The sequence below is a fragment of the Ambystoma mexicanum genome, chromosome 5p, assembly GCF_040938575.1.
Source record: "Ambystoma mexicanum isolate Mex_15411 chromosome 5p, UKY_AmexF1_1, whole genome shotgun sequence".
Taxonomy (NCBI): Eukaryota; Metazoa; Chordata; class Amphibia; order Caudata; family Ambystomatidae; genus Ambystoma; species Ambystoma mexicanum.
This window is the reverse complement of record NC_090930.1, coordinates 193,942,099-193,962,567: the sequence shown is the minus strand read 5'-3', so window position 1 is coordinate 193,962,567 and position 20,469 is coordinate 193,942,099. Positions and strand designations below refer to the sequence as shown.

Here is a 20,469-nt window from a genome sequence, read left to right as displayed (position 1 = left end):
CACTGCCTCTGCTGCTTGTATTAATCTCCAACCTTCCAAGATTCTTCTCCACTTCTACCTACCAACAACATGCTGGTTGGCTCTTCATCCACAACAGCTCCAACCTTCCAAGAACTGTCTCCACTTCTACCTACCAACAACATGCTGGTTGGCTCTTCATCCACAACAGCTCCAACCTTCCAAGATCCTTCTCCACTTCTACCTACCAACAACATGCTGGTTGGCTCTTCATCCACAACAGCTCCAACCTTCCAAGAACTGTCTCCACTTCTACCTACCAACAACATGCTGGTTGGCTCTTCATCCACAACAGCTCCTTTTCAAATTCCTTCTCCTTGTCTACAAAGTTGTAAATGATCTTCCTCCTCAGTTTACTCACCATCTTGTTCTCTCTGATCCTCCTCTACATCAAGGTCATAATCTCATAACCTTGCTGTACCTCCTTTCAGTTCAACTAATTCGCCCTACTTGCACCGTTCCACTGGAACCCACTCACCATAACACTCAAATCCAGCCCAACTGTGCTTCGGTTAAACTTCACTTACTTGCTAATGAGGGAGCTTCCCCTGCCCTCTCCCCCATCCTCCCTACCTGACCCCACCACGGCCTCCAGTACCCCTTATAATGTATTTTTTAATATTTAATTAGTACTCCTCTTTAGTTTGAAGCACTTAATGTTATCTTTTTTAGTCACCTGTTTTCATATTTATATATATATTCAAGGAAAACTAACTTTAGCTTAATGTGAGTAAACTTAATTCAACAAAACCCTTGAAATTCAGTGCACTGGAAAACTCTGGCTTAACTCAGCACTTTCCTGTTGATCTCCCGCATAATAACATATTGTGAATTCCTTCTCTTATAATATATATGTGCTGTTGGGTTTTGCAACGGGAAGACACTGATTTAAGCTGTTCCTGATTTTCCCAATGCTCTGAATGTCTAAGGTTTTGTTGTGTTAAGTTTATTCACCTTAACTGCACTTCAACTGACATTGTTTTCCTTGAATTTCAAGGGTTTTGTTGTACCATAGATGTTTTTCATGCCCGCTGTAAATTTTTCGGCGCTAAGACCTTCTGTTTTGACCTTCTTTGATGTCACTTCCTCCCTAAGGGATTCAAAGGCGCTCACAAAATGGGAGACAACTGTAGGGAGACAAATATTTATAAAAAAGTTGAAAATAATAGCTCAAAACATTAATTTCTCCAAAATGGAGCCAAAAGATAAATATTGACAGGTTGGGATTTTTGTAGCAGGAAGCGATAAAAAAAGAAGCCTTTTCCGTAGCAATCGATTTTCATTTATCTAGTCATTCATTGTTGTTTTGCATGGCACCAATGCAATTGCAAAGAAAGCCACTTCTGAGTGCCCCAAGTGGAAGTGAGGAAAAAGACAAGGGAGGGAAAAGACATGATCAAAAAATGCCATCTAGAATACAAATGGCGTACGCACCGCCTCGTTGAAGATAAAGGGGACTTGCACACACATTCTGACATATAAAGCATCACAAATAGCTACAAACATAGAATAGTATACACTGTTGGATGAAGATTTAAAAAAATAACGTTATTCAAAAGCATCAGTGATCAAAAGCAACTACCAGCCCTAACCTGGAGCCCTACAGATTTAGAACACTGCCAACATAATGTGTTCCTACTGTTTATGCTTTTCAATGACCATAGGGTTCATGGCATAGGAATACCCAAATACCTATCAAAAATTCTGTGTTGCTTATTTATCCTCAGTACCTGATTGGGCTTAACACATGCCACATTTAGGTGAGTTTCTAAACTGTTGTATTTGAGCCGCCTGCCTATTAGTGCAGTCACACAGCGCAATGATGGGCCTTATTATAAGTGTGCCGGTCTGGAAACAACAGTGCTGGTAAGCTTACTGGTAACGTTGTTTGCGGACCGGCACACTTAAACTCTGCCGGGTGGGTGCCGGGCGTGACAGTCCCTGCCCGTTGAGTTTTCACGGTAAAACGGTGTCGGTGCTCCCGTGTCCCTATTCACATAGAGTCCTATTGGACTCTAAGGGAATGGGGACTAACGAATTTGCCGGAGCCTGTCTTCCCGGCCAACAGACTTGGAATAGCCCGGTGGCACCTGGAAGTCAGGCGCCCGTAATGAGCCCCGATGTTTCAGTTACCCTGAGCGGGACTGGCAGCACCTTAAGTCCTCTGCAAAGCCGTGTAAGCCCCTACATCCACTGCTTATATTTTCCTTAACCCAACGGGGGAGCTGGTTATTGATCCATCCTTTTTAGTGGGTTTGCTAATTTGCACATAACCTCAATAGTTTTCACACTTTTCACTGACAGAGAACAGCACACGATGACCTCCCTCTTTCCTCCATGACCGCGAGAACAACATGCTTAGTTTTCAGTTTCCTTTCGTGAATTGCCGAATTTGCAGTAGCTGAAGTCTGCCTAATATAGAAGATGAAAACGTGCTGGGGTAATTGAATATCATGGTTTAGCATTCATGACATTTTGAGAGATCCTTCAGATTTCTATTTTATTTTGGGCATTTATGAAATGCAGTCTTGGATTTGAAAACACAGGGTACTCAATAGTGCCCCTCTGGATGGTTTCGATATTTCCCATGGTCCTTCACCAAGAATCGTGGGAAAAAACATTTGGAGGGCCACATATTTGAGTTGCAGGAGAAGGGCACTTTCATATGGGTAGCATTTATTTTGGGAAAGGCAGAGCACTTTTTAATGAAGGCGGGGGCCTGTGCGTGCGTGATGCAGTCAGGTAAGCAAGGTCAGATTGCAGAATGGAATGTAAAGAAACGTTATGCCCTCGGACCTGTTTTTGATACTGTTGTTTGTCTTTTTTGCACAGAGACACTCCCACCATCGCTCTAATTACGATGTTCCACCAAGCTCCAATCGTCCAGCGAGCATCCCACGCTTCCCAGGTGGGAGGAGCAACCGAGGAGCTGCCTCAGACCCCCAGCAGGCATCGGGGACCATAGTGCAGATTGTCATCAATAATAAACACAAGCATGGCCGAGGTACAGGTCAGACATGTCTTCACTCATCGAAACCGTAGATTTCACCTAATTCAATTTCACCTAATCAGAATCTTCGATTTGTTTTTTTCTTCGAATTGGTTAGGTAAGTAGGTACATTTTAAAACTTAGATGGGGTGGGGTAAGGGGACAGGATAAGGAAGGGGGAGTGGGAATTGGGTGCAGGGTTCTCCCCCAGAAAATAAAACTTCACATTTTATTTTGAAGATTTCACCTTTAGAAGTGGATTCAGTAAAATCACGGACATCCTTCATCCATAGCCCGAAAGCACAACTACACTGGTATCATCCTTGTGCAAGAACATGTCTATATTGATTGTACTGAATCAGTTTATGCACAGAAATGCACCATTATCAATAAGGATAGTAATTACAATAACCTTGTTTAGGGGATCACTAAGAGTTGTGTGCTGTGGGTTAAATGAAGCAGTATTACCATATACCGCTGCATTACCACACCACCCAACTGGCAGTTGGGTGGGAAGTTGGAGAATTCACCTCCAGCCCTGAGCTGGAGGTAAATCTGCCCATTCGCTGCCCATTTTCAGCAGAATTACTGCAGTGGAATTACTGCAGCAGAATTACCGCGGTGGAATTACTGCTGCAGAATTACTGTGGTGGAATTACTGCAGCAGAATTACTGCAGTGGAATTACTGCAGCAGAATTACCGCAGTGGAATTCATGCAGCAGAATTACTGCCACAGTAATTCTGCTATAAATGCCCTATTGAGTCCTATGGACTAAAATAAATGTCGACATACACTGCCACTTGCAATCCCACGGTAATACCGTCAGACCAAGTGGCAGTAATGGTAATTCCATTGGGCGCTATTCCAGTGGATTTAATGTTGGAATATTGCCCAACTCGTAGGTGTTATTTCAACCTGAGCCATTGTTATTCAATATCGGAGTCGAGCAATTCTTAGGCGGAAATGCAAGATTTTGAACCTTTGACTTAAAGTGCCCTGAGACTATAATGCTGATCTGGGCAAAGGATGGTCAGCAACATTCTTTCAAGATCTCTATTACCTCTAGATATTTCTGTATCAAAATGCGGCCAAATGCATCTGGAAAAGTTCCTTGCAGATTTTAAAAAGTTTGGTTGTGTTGTTAGAGTCCGCAGAGACACAGGTATCAATTTGTGCTCTCTTCTTGATGGGTCTCATTGCTTCGACTGGCATTTTGGTGAAACCAGTGTAGGTATGTCTTAATGAGGCCTGGCATGCTTTACTGTAATGTTATTATGTGTCTACACTGGTCTACATTGTGCAGCTAGTTGGTCATGTTTTCATTGTGGCATGGCATTTTTAATAGCAAATCATTAATGCTCATGTGCACTGTTGGTGACTTGCATGTTTTGGAATGGTGTTACACTACACAAAAATAGCAAACACTGGGGCTTGTTCGCAAATTTTTCTCCGGAAATGTGTTGTATATTGCATTAAAACACATATTGATATCTTTCTCCTAGTGCAGTGTCTGGCATACCCCTTCAGCAACACTTTCATGCGTATTGTGCAAGCGTGGTAATCTAGACGGGCCCAGAGGGTGGTGCGACTCGTGATTTGTTGCCGAGTTGGGAGGAGGCCCTCAGCATGGCTCACAGGGGGACCCCCAGATCTTGTGTTAAGCCACTGTGGTGTACCCCCACACCACCTACAGTGCAGGGGCCACTGCCACCACATGTCCTGGGAGGGGACCCCCTTGGACTAAAAAAAAATATCTTTTTTTTAGTCACTCTGCCTTCATAAATAAATTATTTTTGTTACAGCAGAGTGACTACAAAAATAAACTATTTTTGAAGTCCGAGGTTTCCACCCACCCCATGACACAGAAGCCTCTAGGATACCCTCCATTTCATGGAGTGGGATAGCTCTATGGCTTAAACATAAAATAGTTTCTTTTTAAAGTCAGTTTTAAAAAAGGTAGCGGGCGCCCCTCTCTCGCAAGAACAGACATGATAACCTGTTCAGTGGTTATAAACCACTTGAGAGTTCGCAGCCACTGCTTTTACTCACTGTGCCTTTCACAGATGGGAAATATCCATTTGCATATCAGTCTTTGTCCTGCCCAGGGGCAGTCCAGCACCGAAATACAATGGCAACTCCAATCTGAACGAGAGTACCACCAGCAACCCCATACACGTGTTTCACCCTTGTTGGGGATCATCAGTGAGGTGAAGCTGATGCCTCTCTAAGCACAGTGAGAGGGAGACCACGTCTGGTTGCCCCCAGGAGACCTAGGGTTACCAATCCCAGGTTCCTTAAAAAATAGTTTTACAAAGGTAGCGGGCGCCCCTCTCTCGCAAGAACAGACATGATAACCTGTTCAGTGGTTATAAACCACTTGAGAGTTCGCAGCCACTGCTTTTACTCACTGTGCCTTTCACAGATGGGAAATATCCATTTGCATATCAGTCTTTGTCCTGCCCAGGGGCAGTCCAGCACCGAAATACAATGGCAACTCCAATCTGAACGAGAGTACCACCAGCAACCTCATACACGTGTTTCACCCTTGTTGGGGATCATCAGTGAGGTGAAGCTGATGCCTCTCTAAGCACAGTGAGAGGGAGACCATGTCTGGTTGCCACCAGGAGACCTAGGGTTACCAATCCCAGGTTCCTTAAAAAATAGTTTTACAAAGGTAGCGGGCGCCCCTCTCTCGCAAGAACAGACATGATAACCTGTTCAGTGGTTATAAACCACTTGAGAGTTCGCAGCCACTGCTTTTACTCACTGTGCCTTTCACAGATGGGAAATATCCATTTGCATATCAGTCTTTGTCCTGCCCAGGGGCAGTCCAGCACCGAAATACAATGGCAACTCCAATCTGAATGAGAGTACCACCAGCAACCCCAAAGCAGTGGCTGCGAACTCTCAAGTGGTTAATAACCACTGAACAGGTTATCATGTCTGTTCTTGCGAGAGAGGGGCGCCCGCTACCTTTGTAAAATTATTTGTTAAGGAACCTGGGATTGGTAACCCTAGGTCTCCTGGGGGCAACCAGACGTGGTCTCCCTCTCACTGTGCTTAGAGAGGCATCAGCTTCACCTCACTGATGATCCCCAACAAGGGTGAAACACGTGTATGGGGTTGCTGGTGGTACTCTCGTTCAGATTGGAATTGCCATTGTATTTCGGTGCTGGACTGCCCCTGGGCAGGACAAAGACTGATATGCAAATGGATATTTCCCATCTGTGAAAGGCACAGTGAGTAAAAGCAGTGGCTGCGAACTCTCAAGTGGTTAATAACCACTGAACAGGTTATCATGTCTGTTCTTGCGAGAGAGGGGCGCCCGCTACCTTTGTAAAATCTTTTTAAAGTCACTCTGCCTTCATAAAGAAATTATTTCCATTATGGTTCGGTCCTTAACGGAAATAATTTCTTTATGAATCTGAGTGACTTCAAAAAGAAACCATTTCTTTTTTAAGTAATTGGGCTCCCCTCACCCCCATGACATGTTCTTATGTGAGTGTATGGTGAAGGGTACACACGTAAATGTATAGATGACTTTCTGTGTGAATGTATGGTGAAAGGGTGCACACTTAAATGTATGGGTGGCTGCCTGGGTGTGCCTGTATGGTCAAAGGGTGCAAACTTAAATTAATATGTGGCTGCCTGTGTGAGTGTATGGTAAAAGGGTGCATACTTAAATGTATAGGTGGCTGCCTGTGTGAGCGTATGGTGAAAGAGTGCACACTTAAATGCGTCAGTGGCTGCCTGTGTGAGTGTATGGTGAAATGGTGCACAATTAAATGTATAGGTGGCTGGGTGTGTGTGTTAAGTGTATGGTGAAAGTGTGCACACATAAATGTAAAGTGACTGCCTGGGTGTACCTGAATGATGAAAGGCTGCGCTCTTAAATGTATAGGTGGCTGCCTGTGTGAGTGTATGTTTATGTTAATGTTAAATGTATTTGTACCACGCACCGTCACCAACGGAATTGGTCCCCAGGTGGTCTGGCAGATTTGCAATCAAAAGGAGGAGTGGGGGTTAGTAGGGCGAAGTGGGAGTAAGACATTGAGAATGGTGGGGTCTTGTTGGCAGCTTCCATTCGGGTTTCGTCATGCGCTGAGCTTGGGTGTGATTACCGGATTGTTGTGGTTCCTCGTGTGCTGTTGGTGCAAGTTATGTGTTGTTTGTTTGTTGTTGCAGTGTGGTGAAGTATGTGCAGTTTGCTAGGCAGAGAAGTGGTTGTGTGGGTTTTTGTGTGAAAGATGTTTGAAGAAAGTTGAGGTTTTTTTTGGGTTAGTGGGTGTTTGCCTCTTAGCCTTTGCATTAATTTGTTATATGTCTCCGATTGTACTATGGAGTTGGCATTGTAGTTTGTCTAGTTGTTAGCTGTGATGGGGTGGTATGTTTCCATCTGTGCTATTGCGAAGGTTTGTTTAGCTGGTGAAGGCACACATTGTCCCCCGCTCTGGTATTGGTGCTATCTATTTTACATTCATCAGCTCTCTTCCTATCCATTTTGCTGTCAGTGATCCACAGCTGCCCATGTTTGCTCTTGCGACAAAACATCTTCTTATTCATTACATATTCTTATCCTTAGAGTAATCTTAACTTATCTATGGCTTACAACAGCCTTTGCCTCAATGGAGACAAAACTGAGATACTTATAGTTGGCTCACCCAACGAACTCAGCAAACTCCACCCAGATTTCATAATGATTGACGGTACACGCATCAACATCTCCCACAAAGTCAAAACTCTGGGTGTATACCTAGACTCAAATCTCACCATGAACAACCATATTAGCGCCCTCGCCTCCTCAACAGCCTACACCGCTAAACCCATCACACTCAGCAGGCCTCTCCTATCTCCCAACAATTGCTTGACACTTGCTAGAGCCCTCATCCTAATTAAAATAGATTACTCTAACATCCTACTGCTAGGCACCTCTAAAACTAACTTATCCAAACTCCAGCTCGTACAAAACAAAGATTTCAGAGCAGCACTGGGTATCAAAAGAAGAGAACACATCTCACAACACAGAAGAGAGGCACACTGGCTCCCAGTACAGGCCAGAATCCTCCATAAAACACTCACCATCACGCACAAATGCCTTTCAGACACGGCCCCTATCTATCTCAACAACTGCATTGCACACAAAACTACATCGAGATCCCTTAGATCCAAAGCTAATATCCAACTGCACATTCCCCGCTTTACCGCCACAAGAACAGGTAATTCTAGCTTCACCATCGCAGCACCCCGCATCTGGAACTTTCTCCCACCCCACTTAGCCAATGAAACATCGCTACCCAAGCTCAAAAAACAACTCAAAACATGGTTGTTCAACAAGTACTAATATTCTCTCATATACCTCATGCCCCAGACGGCACATTATAGCAAAACTAGAGCATTGCTATGGCGTTCATTAGATTATATACCTGCCATACTGCCGTACTAAAATGTATGTAACCTGTCATGATAACTAAGATATGTTTCCCAACTATCAACAAAGATGTATGTAACCTCAACTTGCTAACGAAGATATATGTAATTTACGCCGTGATACCCAAGGATTTGGGCGTGTATCCAAATGTAATAAATAAATAAATAAATAAATACATTTGGTATAGTTACATGCCGTGAAATTGTTCTTGCCCCTCCCTCTGTTTATGGAAGCTAACTTCGGTAGATAAAGAGGATTGGTCCCCTCTCAGAGTGTTGTTTCTGCTGTGTGTGTGCCCCCACAGGTGTTCCTTAAGGTTATGGGGAGAAGAGCCAGGTTTTGAGTAGTTTTCTAAATCGAAAGTAATCTCTCGTGTTACGTATGTTTTTTGTAGCTCATTCCAGGTTTTTGGTGCAAGGTTTTGGTTCCAAACAGATGTCGCTGCTAGATCTGAGTGGTCATGTTGGGCGGTATACGTTTATTTTCTCTCTTGGGAACTATGCCCCTTGCCTGGGGATTGTCCTGTGCGTTATGCACATTGATTTGAACTGTATTCACTGTTTTATTGGTAGCCAGTGTAGCATTTTCAGAGGTGGTGTGATGTGTTTTCTTTGTGGTAGTTTGAGCAGGAGCCTGGCCGCCACATTTTGTTATCGTTGGAGTTTTTTTAGAACGGTGGGTCAGGGGGTGGGAGGGGTGTGTGTTGGGGTGGGATGGGGATTATGTGATAAATCGTAATGGTTATCCATGTCCAGGCTAAGTAGTCTTGCAATGTGGTATTAGTGGCTATAGAGGCATTTTGGTGCAGCCAGTCTAGTAATTTCTTAGTTTGGCTTGACTTTTTTTTAACTGTGCATCTCTGATAAAGCAGTCCTGCTAAGTGTAATTATTTGGCTAGACTGGCATTTGGTTGCTGCCAGTCTAGCTATTTTTTACTGCAGCATTGTATATTTTTCTGGGCGTCTGTGCTAAAATATCCATGATAAGTGTTATTGCTTCGACTGCATTTTGGTCCAACCAGTCTAAGTATATTTAAATGTGGCCTGGCATGCTTTACTGTAATATATTATTACATGTCTAGACTAGTCTACTTTGTGCAGCCAGTTGGACATTTTTTCTTTGTGGCATTGCATTTTTAATAGCAAATCATTATATTAATTAAAGCTTGTTTGTGTGCACTATTGACTTGCATGTATTGGATTTTTAGATTGGTGTTACTCTACAAAACAATTGCAAATGCTCTGGCCTTTTAGTGAATTTTTCTCAGAAAGGGTACTGTATAATGGATTAAAACACATATTTATATCGTTCTCCTAGTGGAGAGTGTGGTGTACCCCTACCGCAGCACATTTGTGTGTATTTTGCAACCTTGGTGATCTAGGCCGGCCTAGAGTGTGGCCGTACCCGTGATTTGTTGCCGAGTTGGGGGGAGCCCGCAGCATGGCTCACAGGGGGGCCCTCAAATGTCGTCTTATGCCACTGGCTGTACAGTGCTCGTTTGAATGTGTATGAATGCTCTATGGGTGCACGTGTGAATGAGAGATTGAATATTTAGACATAAATGTTGCACATATGAAAGGTGTATGAATGAGTTATGGATGCATGTGTGAACGTGAAAGTGCATGTGTTTGAATGAATGCTGTATGAATGCGGGTGTACCTGGCCAGGCAGCCAGTGACTGTCAAAGACATACTATTTATTGTGACATGGCATTTGGCAGTGGTCATAAAGGGTGAACTCAACATGATGAGTGTGTTTATGTGTGTGTGGGGGAAGAGGTCATGTTTACAGTGGCAGCAAGGTTGTCTAGTTTTCCTATTGTGGCAGGGCATTATTTAGTAGACACCGAGGGTAAAGCGAGCATGATTAGTGTTATTACCTGGGTAGAGTGGCCTACATTTGTGCAGCCATTCTAGATATCATTTTTTCTGTGGAATGGAATTTTTAACTGGGCATCCAGTGTAAAGTCAGTATGATGGGTTCTATTATGTGGCTATAGTTGCCTCAATATGTGAAACTAGTCTGGATATATATTCTAACTGTGATGTGACATTTTGTACTGGGCAATTAGGATAAAACAAACATGATAAGTGTTATTACTTGGCAAGACTGGCCTACATTGGTGCAGCCAGTCTAAGATATACTTACTGTGGCATGGATTGTTTTACTGGCCATTTAGAGTAAAGAAAATGTGAAATGTGTTATTACTTAACCAGTCTGTCAAACATCGGTGAAACCATTCTAGATATATATTCTTCATGTGGGAAAACATGTTTTACTGGGCATGAAAGGTAAAGCAAACATGATAATTGTTATTAAATGGCTAGGCTGGCCTACATTGATGCATCTTGTCTGGAAATATTATTGTATCACATTTTTTACTGGACATTAAGGATAAAGCCAGCATGATGAGTGTTATTAGGTGGCAAGACTGACCTACATTGTGCAGCAAGTCTGAATATTTGTTATTACTGTGACATGATATTGTTTAACTGGTATCAAGGTTAAAGCCACCATGAAGAGCGTTACTATATGGCTAAATTGGCCCAAACTGATGCAGCTTGTCTGGATATATTTTAGAACTGTGGCATGGCATTTGTTTTCTGAGAATCAAGGATAAAGCATGCATGATGAGTCTTATTAGGTGGCAAGACTGGCCTACGTTGCTGCAGTCTGTCTAGATTTTGGCCATTACTGTGACATGATATTTTATTTAACTAGACACCAAGGCTAAAGCCAGTATGATGAGTGTTATTATGAGTTAAGGTTGGCCTACATTGATGCAGCCAGTCTGGATGTATATTCTTTTTGTGGTATTGGTATTTGTAACTGGAATCAGAGGGTAAAGCAAACATGACGAGTGCTTTTAATTGGCTTGATTGGCCTACACTGATACAGCCTGTCTAGATATTTTCTTTACTGTGACATGACATTTTGTACTGGGCATCAAGGGTAAAGCTAGCATGATGAGTGTTTTAACATGGGACTGGCCAACATTGGTGCAGCAGTGTGGATATTTTGTCTTACTGTGACTTGATATTTTTATTATTGTAATGGGTAAAGTCAGCATAATGAGTGGTAGTATGTGGCTATTCTGGTCTACATTAGTGCTGCCAGTCTGGATATACTTTCTTACATTGTCATGGCATGTTTTTCTGGGCATAAAGGGTAATTCCAACAAGATACATTTTCTTATGCATGTGTGTGCGTGGAGATGTCATTTAGGGACTGGCCACCAAGATTCCATGTTTTCTTATTGTGGCATGACATTTCTTACTTGTCATCAAGGGTTACGCCAGAATGATGAATGATATTGCGTGGCTAGACTTGCCTACATTGGTGCAGCTAGTCTTGATATATATTCCTTCTGTGAAATGGCATGTTTTACTTTGTAATCAGGATAAAATAAACATGATAGGTGTTATTACTTGACTATATTGGCCGAAATTGGTGCAGCCAGTCTAGGGTGTACTTAGTGAGGCATGGCATTTTTTAATTATCTTCCAGAGTAAAGAAAACATTATAAGTGTTATTACGTCTCTAGATTGGCATACATTGGTGAAGCAAGTCTACATATATATTCTTCATGCGGCATGGCTTGCTGGGCATCAAGGCTAAAGCAAACATTATAAGTAGCATTACATGGCTAGGCTGGCCTACATCGGTGCAGCAAGTCTGGATATATTGTTGTAGAGCAGCATGTGACTTTTTACTGATCATTAAGGATAAAGTCAGCATGATGAGTGCTAGTAGGTTCCGAGACTAACCTACCTTAGTGCAGTCTGGATATATGTTATTACCATGACAGTATATTATTTGGATGGTATTAAGGTTAAAGCCAACATGATGAGTTTTATTAAATGGCTAGACTGTCCCAAAATGTTGCAGCCAGTCTGGATATTTTGTAGTACTGTGGCAAGGCATGTTTTACTGGGTATCAAGGGTAAAGCATCCAGGTTAAGTTGTATTACATCGCTAAACTGGCGTGCAACTCATTTTGATATATTTTCATGTGGAATGCCACATTCTATTGGCAAAACCAAAAGGAATACTTTCTTACATGGTAATACTTGCATATCTTGTGGGCAAAGGCATCCTGAAGATGCGTTGGAAAAAGCTTCTGTGCACTGTTGTTGAATCTATTGGATTTTTAATGGGTCATCCTACAAAACGGATTGCGAACTGTGTGGCCTTTTAGCCCAAAAAAAGTATGCTATAAAATGCACAATTATAAACCAATGTTTTAAAAATGTTCTTGGGGGGAGCCCCCTTCCACCCTCTCAGGGACCAGCCTTGGTTGGTTCAAGCTCCCTCAAGGGCTTGCACACTCGCGCATAACTTCTGGAAAAAATGTACATTCCTCAAATAGAAAATGCACCAGCCACCACTGATTGAATGGCTCGTTCCCCAACTGCACCCATCTAATGTATGCCTTACCAATGCACAGCACAGGTTGCTTCTCGGACACTCACTAAAGACCTAAAATAAAACAAATAAAAAATAACAAACATTTTGAATCATGCTGTATTTACGAGATGCTGCATTACTATGAATACTAATCTGCATAACATTTCCTCAAAATGTACCTTCTTTCAAAAGGCCGAATTAACATGTTTAACCCTCCATGTTAGAAACTAGTTTTTCTCTAAAAGTAAAGGGATGCAACTTCTGTGAACACAATCTGTAGGACACCTCAAAAAGGCTGAAACATGCTAAACTTGTCATCCAGTTTGCAATGAAACGCATAGCAGGGTTATTAATGATGATTTTGTAGATTATTTTAGATTATTTTCAAATTATTCTACATCATTGCAGTGCGCATCATTTTACATGTAGTTGTTGTCCTAAAGTGACAGCATGTTATAGTCATGCACAATCCATTTCCACCCTTAAAGTGGAAATGGTAAAGCATTACACAACTAGTGAAAAATGCTACATGTTGTGATAGGCATGTATAAGGAGACATCATTCCCATGTGATCATGGTAATCACAGTACTGCAGCTGGGAAACCTGCGAGAAAATGTGCCACACTCTCCACAATGGTTTTTGGATTATGGGGAAAGCAAGAAAACATGCTAGAGTGCGAGGGGCAATCCATGTTTTAGTCATACACTATATTATAAAATGTCTCATCCCAGTATTGAAATGTCTAAGACACTCATGCACCACAGAGTAACACACGTTCCAATGCGTTCTAGGGGATGTGGAGTCTAAGCCAGGTCAAAACAAATTTGGTTGAGTCTGATTCAGCTGTATTCTTGTGAAATGATGGTGCAATAGTTCCAGTAATAGCCCGCCCCTTTCACGGAAGTTTACGAAATCTGGATTGTTGAAATGATCAGGGTCTTTTGGAGTTGGGAAAGGTCATTTAGAATTTAGAGTTGAATCCCATTTGTTGAAATCATTTCAGTAAGGCCTGAGGCTAGTGTTTTAAACGAAAAGGTGGAGCCACCAAACACCGTGGTCAACTACTGTCATCTTCAGAGCAAATGCTTTTGTGTGTACATTGTGTTGATATTTTTGAATACATACATTTGATCTGGACAGCTAATCAAATGTGCAGTATGCTGTATGGCAATTTGCCAGTAGGGGACAGGCACCCCCGCACTACATTTCATCTAGCATGCGCCACTCCTCAGCAGCCATATTTATTGAGGGCAGAAGCACATATCCCGTCGTTTTCCTCCACTTTTATCCACTATCCACATCAACTTATTTGGTACTTATTTGCATTGCATTGGAGCCTCTGGCAGTTCCAAGAAGTAGACCTTTATGACATGATGTAGTGATGGGTGCCATTTATGGAGTTTAACACGTTTTTTAGTTTCTGCAGGGCAAAATGAGTTACCCCAACATACAACTGCTTGCATTAACTATATTTGATCGGATTTACTGGTTGGGGTTCGGACTAATCAGTGTCTGAATTGCTAACTGTTATAGATTTGTTTTTTATGGTTATTTGATGAGCAGCTTACTTTTTCTCAGACCCTTCTACGATAGGGCATATTTTCATGGGCTCCATTGGTGAGGGCAGATTTGTGGTTTATTGTTCTCTGGGTGTAAATCTAAGGGCAAATGCCGTGATTAAAAGCTGGCTAGACAGTCAAAAAGGGTTGACAGGAGAAAGAAAATGTTATATTGCCCTAGGCTCTTACGTTCATCTCAAGCTTTCATGTGCAAGTCTCTCCTATGCATTTGAGGAGGCTTGCATTTAATGTAATCACAAACAGAGATCTAAAGATGTACCATAGATAGACAAAACTCACAACTAAAAATCTGTAGATCCAGGGACACTTCTTTGATGATACCATTTTGATATCCTGTGGTTCAGCACTCAGAGTCTTGGATAGCTTGTGTATGGTTGCCTGCTAGATGGGCCTCCAGGACCACAAAGGACAATGGGCCTCATTAAGAGAACCGGCAAGAAAATCCAGCACCCAGGAATGAGCAAATTACCGGGGTATTCCAGCCCCGCCGGACCCGGTAATTGCATTTTCGGGGGTGCCAGAATTGGGTGATCCCTTATAGGGCTCAACGGGAATGGGGATGCCTGTAGCACCCGCACAGTTCATTACCGTGCCGGTGCTACAGGCATGCAGTTCTCCCGGTGCCTTTCATTCCGCCAGGGCAGACGTGTCAGAACGAAAGGCACCCGTGAGCACAACTTGGAGTTTGCCGGTCCGGTAACAACAGTACTGGCAAGCTTACCGGTACCTTTGTATCCGGACCAGCAACCTAGTAATGAGGCCCAGTGTATCATTTATTTTTAAAAAACCCTTTCGCCAGAGTCCCAGGCCTCCTTACCTGTGACTGTAAGGGGCCTGCATGGAGTAGACAAAGAAGACAAAGAAGAACAAATACCATATGGTAAAGCTTGCATACCATAATACAAAGTAGTATTTTTACAATTTCAATAATCCTCGCTTCACTTCCCTCCTGATCCAAACCTCCATACATTGCAGTGTACACCTAGTAGAAAAACCTGCCGATGTAGCTAAATCCTGCCTTTTGCTATATCTAGCATTCATATGTCTGGATCGTAGGACCATTGTGCCCTACAGTACATTGTGTGATAGAGAAATGGGTATTCATCCCCCACCACTTGCAACCTCTGACCACTGTGAGAAGCGAGGGAGCCCTGAAATACCTCCTTAATACACGATCGCAGGAACACACCCACAGTCTACTAGTGGAACACCATAGTACAAGGACCATGAAGGCGAAGTAAAAAGATTAGTTTGAAATCGGAATTAGAATTTTAAAAAAATACACATATATAAAGATGACATCAAAACCTACTTAAAATCATGTATAATGCACATTCCACCTGTATTAAAATCATAGTTTTGTCAACATTAATACTATTATGCCATAATCCTTCTCAACAAACAGATCCAAGTAAGTTCATAAAAAATTCCATCTAACTAATTTATTGAATTATTCATACAGTCATACGTGCACAGCTACGATTTTAAAAATATTTGGAACCAATCTTTATACAGAAAAATATGTTAATCTCAGAGGATCAGGCAATAAGTCTTTCCCGAAGCATGGAGCCTGCTTGATTAAGAATTCCAATGGCCAAGTCATATTCTGATCTTGCACTAACAGACATACACAAGTGCAGCCTGCACTGATAAAACCCTCTATATTTCAGATCCAATTAATGTTCTCTTACGGATTGAGGTGTAGCTGGGAAACAAAAATAAAATGCCCTAATGATTCCAAATCCTTTAGGCAAATAGGACAGATAAAACACTTGATTCCTTACCCGAGCCACTTTCCTACTACAGGATTCCTTGGATTAGAGTCAATCTTGGACATAGTAAGCTCATATGTTGTCATGTATGTTAGCACCATTCAAATTATGGATCCAATATTCCTGGAGCCGAAATCATCCAATGGGCTATTTTCAAAGATTTCTCAAGCTCGCCATTTTCTGTACATTTCAAAAGCTAGCAGTAGCTCAACCTTCCTCTTGATTGCTTTGTCTATCAGCTGGGGATGCTCAAACCAGTGACCTGCATTAATTGATGCAAAGGTTACTTTAGCATGGTTCATCCACCTGATTTTATTAGCATGGGCATGTGATATAATGTCCAGAATTATTTCTCTAGATAGGGTAGCATTTGGATTTGCCCATGTTGCAAGCCACACCAGGGTGGGAACTATAGAACATTGATCCTCGATGTAACGCCACCCTAACACCGAGTGGACAGACATTGTTGGTGTGCTCTGTGGAAGGGCCAGTGAGCTTCACCAAAATGTTTTTTCTATCCGTTGCAATTTAACAAATCTATCCCCCAAATATCACCCCCACAGAGCCCAATAGCGCTTGCTATTGCCTAGTACACCTTACTCATTATTGGCAGGGACTGTGTCCTTCCATGCTTTGAAAAAGCGATAAATTCCCATTGTAGCCTGCATCCTCTTGATGGCTTGATTTTCAATATGTTTGCCATGACCACATCAAGAAAAGCATTCTCCCAGGTAATCCAAATACTGTTCTCTCTCTAGGGGTAAACAATTTACCATGATCACTCTACACATTACTTTTGCCCATTATTAACACTGATCACTTGGTGACATTTATTTCTAATTTCCTAGAAGACATAAAACCTGCATAACCATGTAATTGTGTTTTTTTATAAAACTCGTTATGTCCCTGATAAGAGCACAACATCATCAGCATAAGCCAGTATGGGCAATCTTCTTGTCCCCACCTATGGTACATCAGGAGTTGCCTGCTCCCAAAATGTTTGCAAAGCATTCATGTATATATTAAATAAAATAGGGGCCAAAACACATCCCTGACATAGGCCTCTATATGTCACAAAAGGCGCTGTACAATTCCCCACTAGTTCTATCTCATTACACATTCTGAGGCCGATTCATGGAATAATTAGCGCGGCGCAAGTGGGCAAAAACGTGCGATTCACAGTGGAATAGCGAAAATCGCAGTGCAATTGCGAAAATCGCACGAAAAGCAGCGCACGTCGATTCATGGAAGGCCGTGCGCGAGAAAACCAGCGAATGTGCGATAAAAAAGTGCGCGGCGCACGTTGGCGCACAGGCCATCTAACAGCGTGCGCCAGGTCACAGCGAAAATCGCACAGGCCACAGCGAAATTCGCACATAGCGCGGTGCACGCAACAAAAGTAGGCGGAACACGGGCGTAACACTCGGAATGGGGAACAACTTGCCAAAACGTGGGCGTCACGGGGGAAGTACAGGGCACAAGTGCGCGGAACGCCCACACGCTCGCCTACAACACGTATTCATGGAATAGAATAGGGGAAAAAAGCGCACGCTCAAACCAGCGCACAGGCACAAACACGACCGCCACAAGAAAGCAGGCGGTAGCGTCTTTGCGGCTGTAAGAAATGTGCGCCAAAAGGTGCGCCAACAAATCGCACCTATATACTGCCATGATGAATGTCCCATACTGTGGCCCTCCAGGAAAAATGACGTGCAAAGGGGTACCCACAAACACGGACACCCGCTGACAAAAAATACGTGTGCGTGTATACCGGGGTGCGCGGGAAGTCTAACACGCGATTTCAGCAGGGTACGTGCATCACAGGGGTTCGCGTGAAGTTTCACACGCGATCGGGCCTGGGGGAGCGGGCTACGTGTATATCAGGGGTTCGCGTGAAGTTCCTCACGCGATCGGGCCTGGGGGAGCGGGCTACGTGTATTACAGGGGTTTGCGTGATGGGGGAGCGGGCTACGTGTATTACAGGGGTTCGCGTGAAGTTCCTCACGCGATCGGGCCTGGGGGAGCGGTCTACGTGTATTACAGGGGTTCGCGTGAAGTTCCTCACGCGAATAGCCTGTGCGCGTGTATTTCAGGGGTGCGCGGGAAGTTCCACACGCGAATAGCCTGGGCGCGTGTATTTCATGGGTGCGCGGGAAGTTCCATACGCGAATAGCCTGGGCGCGTGTATTTCAGGGGTGCGCGGGAAGTTCCACACGCGAATAGCCTGTGCGCGTGTATTTCAGGGGTGCGCGGGAAGTTCCACACGCGAACAGCCTGGGCGCGTGTATTTCAGGGGTGCGCGGGAAGTTCCACACGCGAACAGCCTGGGCGCGTGTATTTCAGGGGTGCGCGGGAAGTTCCACACGCGAACAGCCTGGGCGCGTGTATTTCAGGGGTGCGCGGGAAGTTCCACACGCGAACAGCCTGGGCGCGTGTATTTCAGGGGTGCGCGGGAAGTTCCACATGCGAATAGCCTAGGCGCGTGTATTTCAGGGGTGCGGGTGAAGTTCCACACGCGAATAGGCTGGGGGCGCGTGTATTTCAGGGGTGCGCGGGAAGTTCCACACGCGAATAGCCTGGGCGCGTGTATTTCAGGGGTGCGCGGGAAGTTCCACACGCGAATAGCCTGGGCGCGTGTATTTCAGGGGTGCGCGGGAAGTTCCACACGCGAACAGCCTGGGCGCGTGTATTTCAGGGGTGCGCGGGAAGTTCCACACGCGAACAGCCTGGGCGCGTGTATATCAGGGGTGCGCGGGAAGTTCCACATGTGATTTGACAGTGTGGGTCCTCCCAGGTGTACCCTGTACACCCTCCACGGCCCCTGCAGGCAGCCCACACCACAGGGGACTACCCTGCATCCCTGGTCATGTCCAGCAGGCAGCCCACCCACCATGGGCATGCCCCCCAGCAAAGGCACATGTCTCCTTGAACTAATGAACACCAACTCATGTCCCCTTGCACCCCCACCCCCCAGCACTGTGGGGCACCTGCCAGCAGGCCCCCACCCATGTCCAACTCATGTCCCCCACCACCCCCACCCCCCAGCACTGTGGGGCACCTGCCAGCAGGCCCCCACCCATGTCCAACTCATGTCTCCCACCACCCCCACCCCCCAGCCACCAGGGTCAGCCTCCACCAGGCCCCCACTCATGTCTCCCACCACCCCCACCCCCCAGCCACCAGGGTCACCCTCCACCAGCCCCCCACTCATGTCTACCACCACCCCCAAACCCCAGCCACCAGGGGCACCCTCCACCAGGCCCCCACTCATGTCACCCACCACCCCCACACCCCAGCAGTGCAGGGTCACCCTCCACCAGGCCCCCACTCATGTCACCCACCACCCCCACACCCCAGCAGTGCAGGGTCACCCTCCACCAGGCCCCCACTCATGTCACCCACCACCCCCACACCCCAGCAGTGCAGGGTCACCCTCCACCAGGCCCCCACTCATGTCACCCACCACCCCCACACCCCAGCAGTGCAGGGTCACCCTCCACCAGGCCCCCACTCATGTCACCCACCACCCCCACACCCCAGCAGTGCAGGGTCACCCTCCACCAGGCCCCCACTCATGTCTACCACCACCCCCACCCCCCAGCCACCAGGGGCACCCTCCACCAGGCCCCCACTCATGTCACCCACCACCCCCACACTCCAGCAGTGCAGGGTCACCCTCCACCAGGCCCCCACTCATGTCACCCACCACCCCCACACCCCAGCAGTGCAGGGTCACCCTCCACCAGGCCCCCACTCATGTCTACCACCACCCCCACCCCCCAGCCACCAGGGTCAGCCTCCACCAGGCCCCCACTCATGTCACCCACCACCCCCACACCCCAGCAGTGCAGGGTCATCCTCCACCAGGCCCCCACTCATGTCTACCACCACCCCCACCCCCCCAGCACTGTGGGGCACCTGCCAGCAGGCCCCCACCCATGTCCAATCCATGCCCCCCTGCACCTGGGTCCCAACATTCCCCAATCATGTCCGTAATGCCCATCCTCCCCTGCCAAAAGGCCCAACCAACTATCACACCCACCCACATATCAAAGGCAATTACATGTTACACCCCCAATTTAAATAATGCAATTTAACACATGTCTGTCACACACAATGGCTGCAAGTGAATGACAAAACACCCAACATGACATGCCTGAAAGCAATGAGATGATACGACACATTGAAGATTAAAAAAATAATATGTATTTAACAGCAAGTAGAATGGAAATGAAATAAGAAAAAACACAAAGCAAATCAAACAAAACAAGA

At 45.0% G+C, this 20,469-nt stretch overlaps 1 protein-coding gene across 2 annotated transcripts in view; it reads left to right on the top strand.

The window, feature by feature from the left end:
- CHRDL1 (chordin like 1) overlaps positions 1-20,469 on the top strand; it is an 881,325-nt gene that overhangs the window by 672,097 nt on the left and 188,759 nt on the right. Inside the window, exon 7 of one of the 2 annotated variants that reach the window (XM_069612612.1) lies at positions 2,851-3,028. In XM_069612612.1, the coding sequence (XP_069468713.1) occupies positions 2,851-3,028 (178 nt within the window). The remainder of the gene's footprint in view (positions 1-2,850; positions 3,029-20,469) is intronic. The other variant, XM_069612613.1, reaches the window with a different exon arrangement.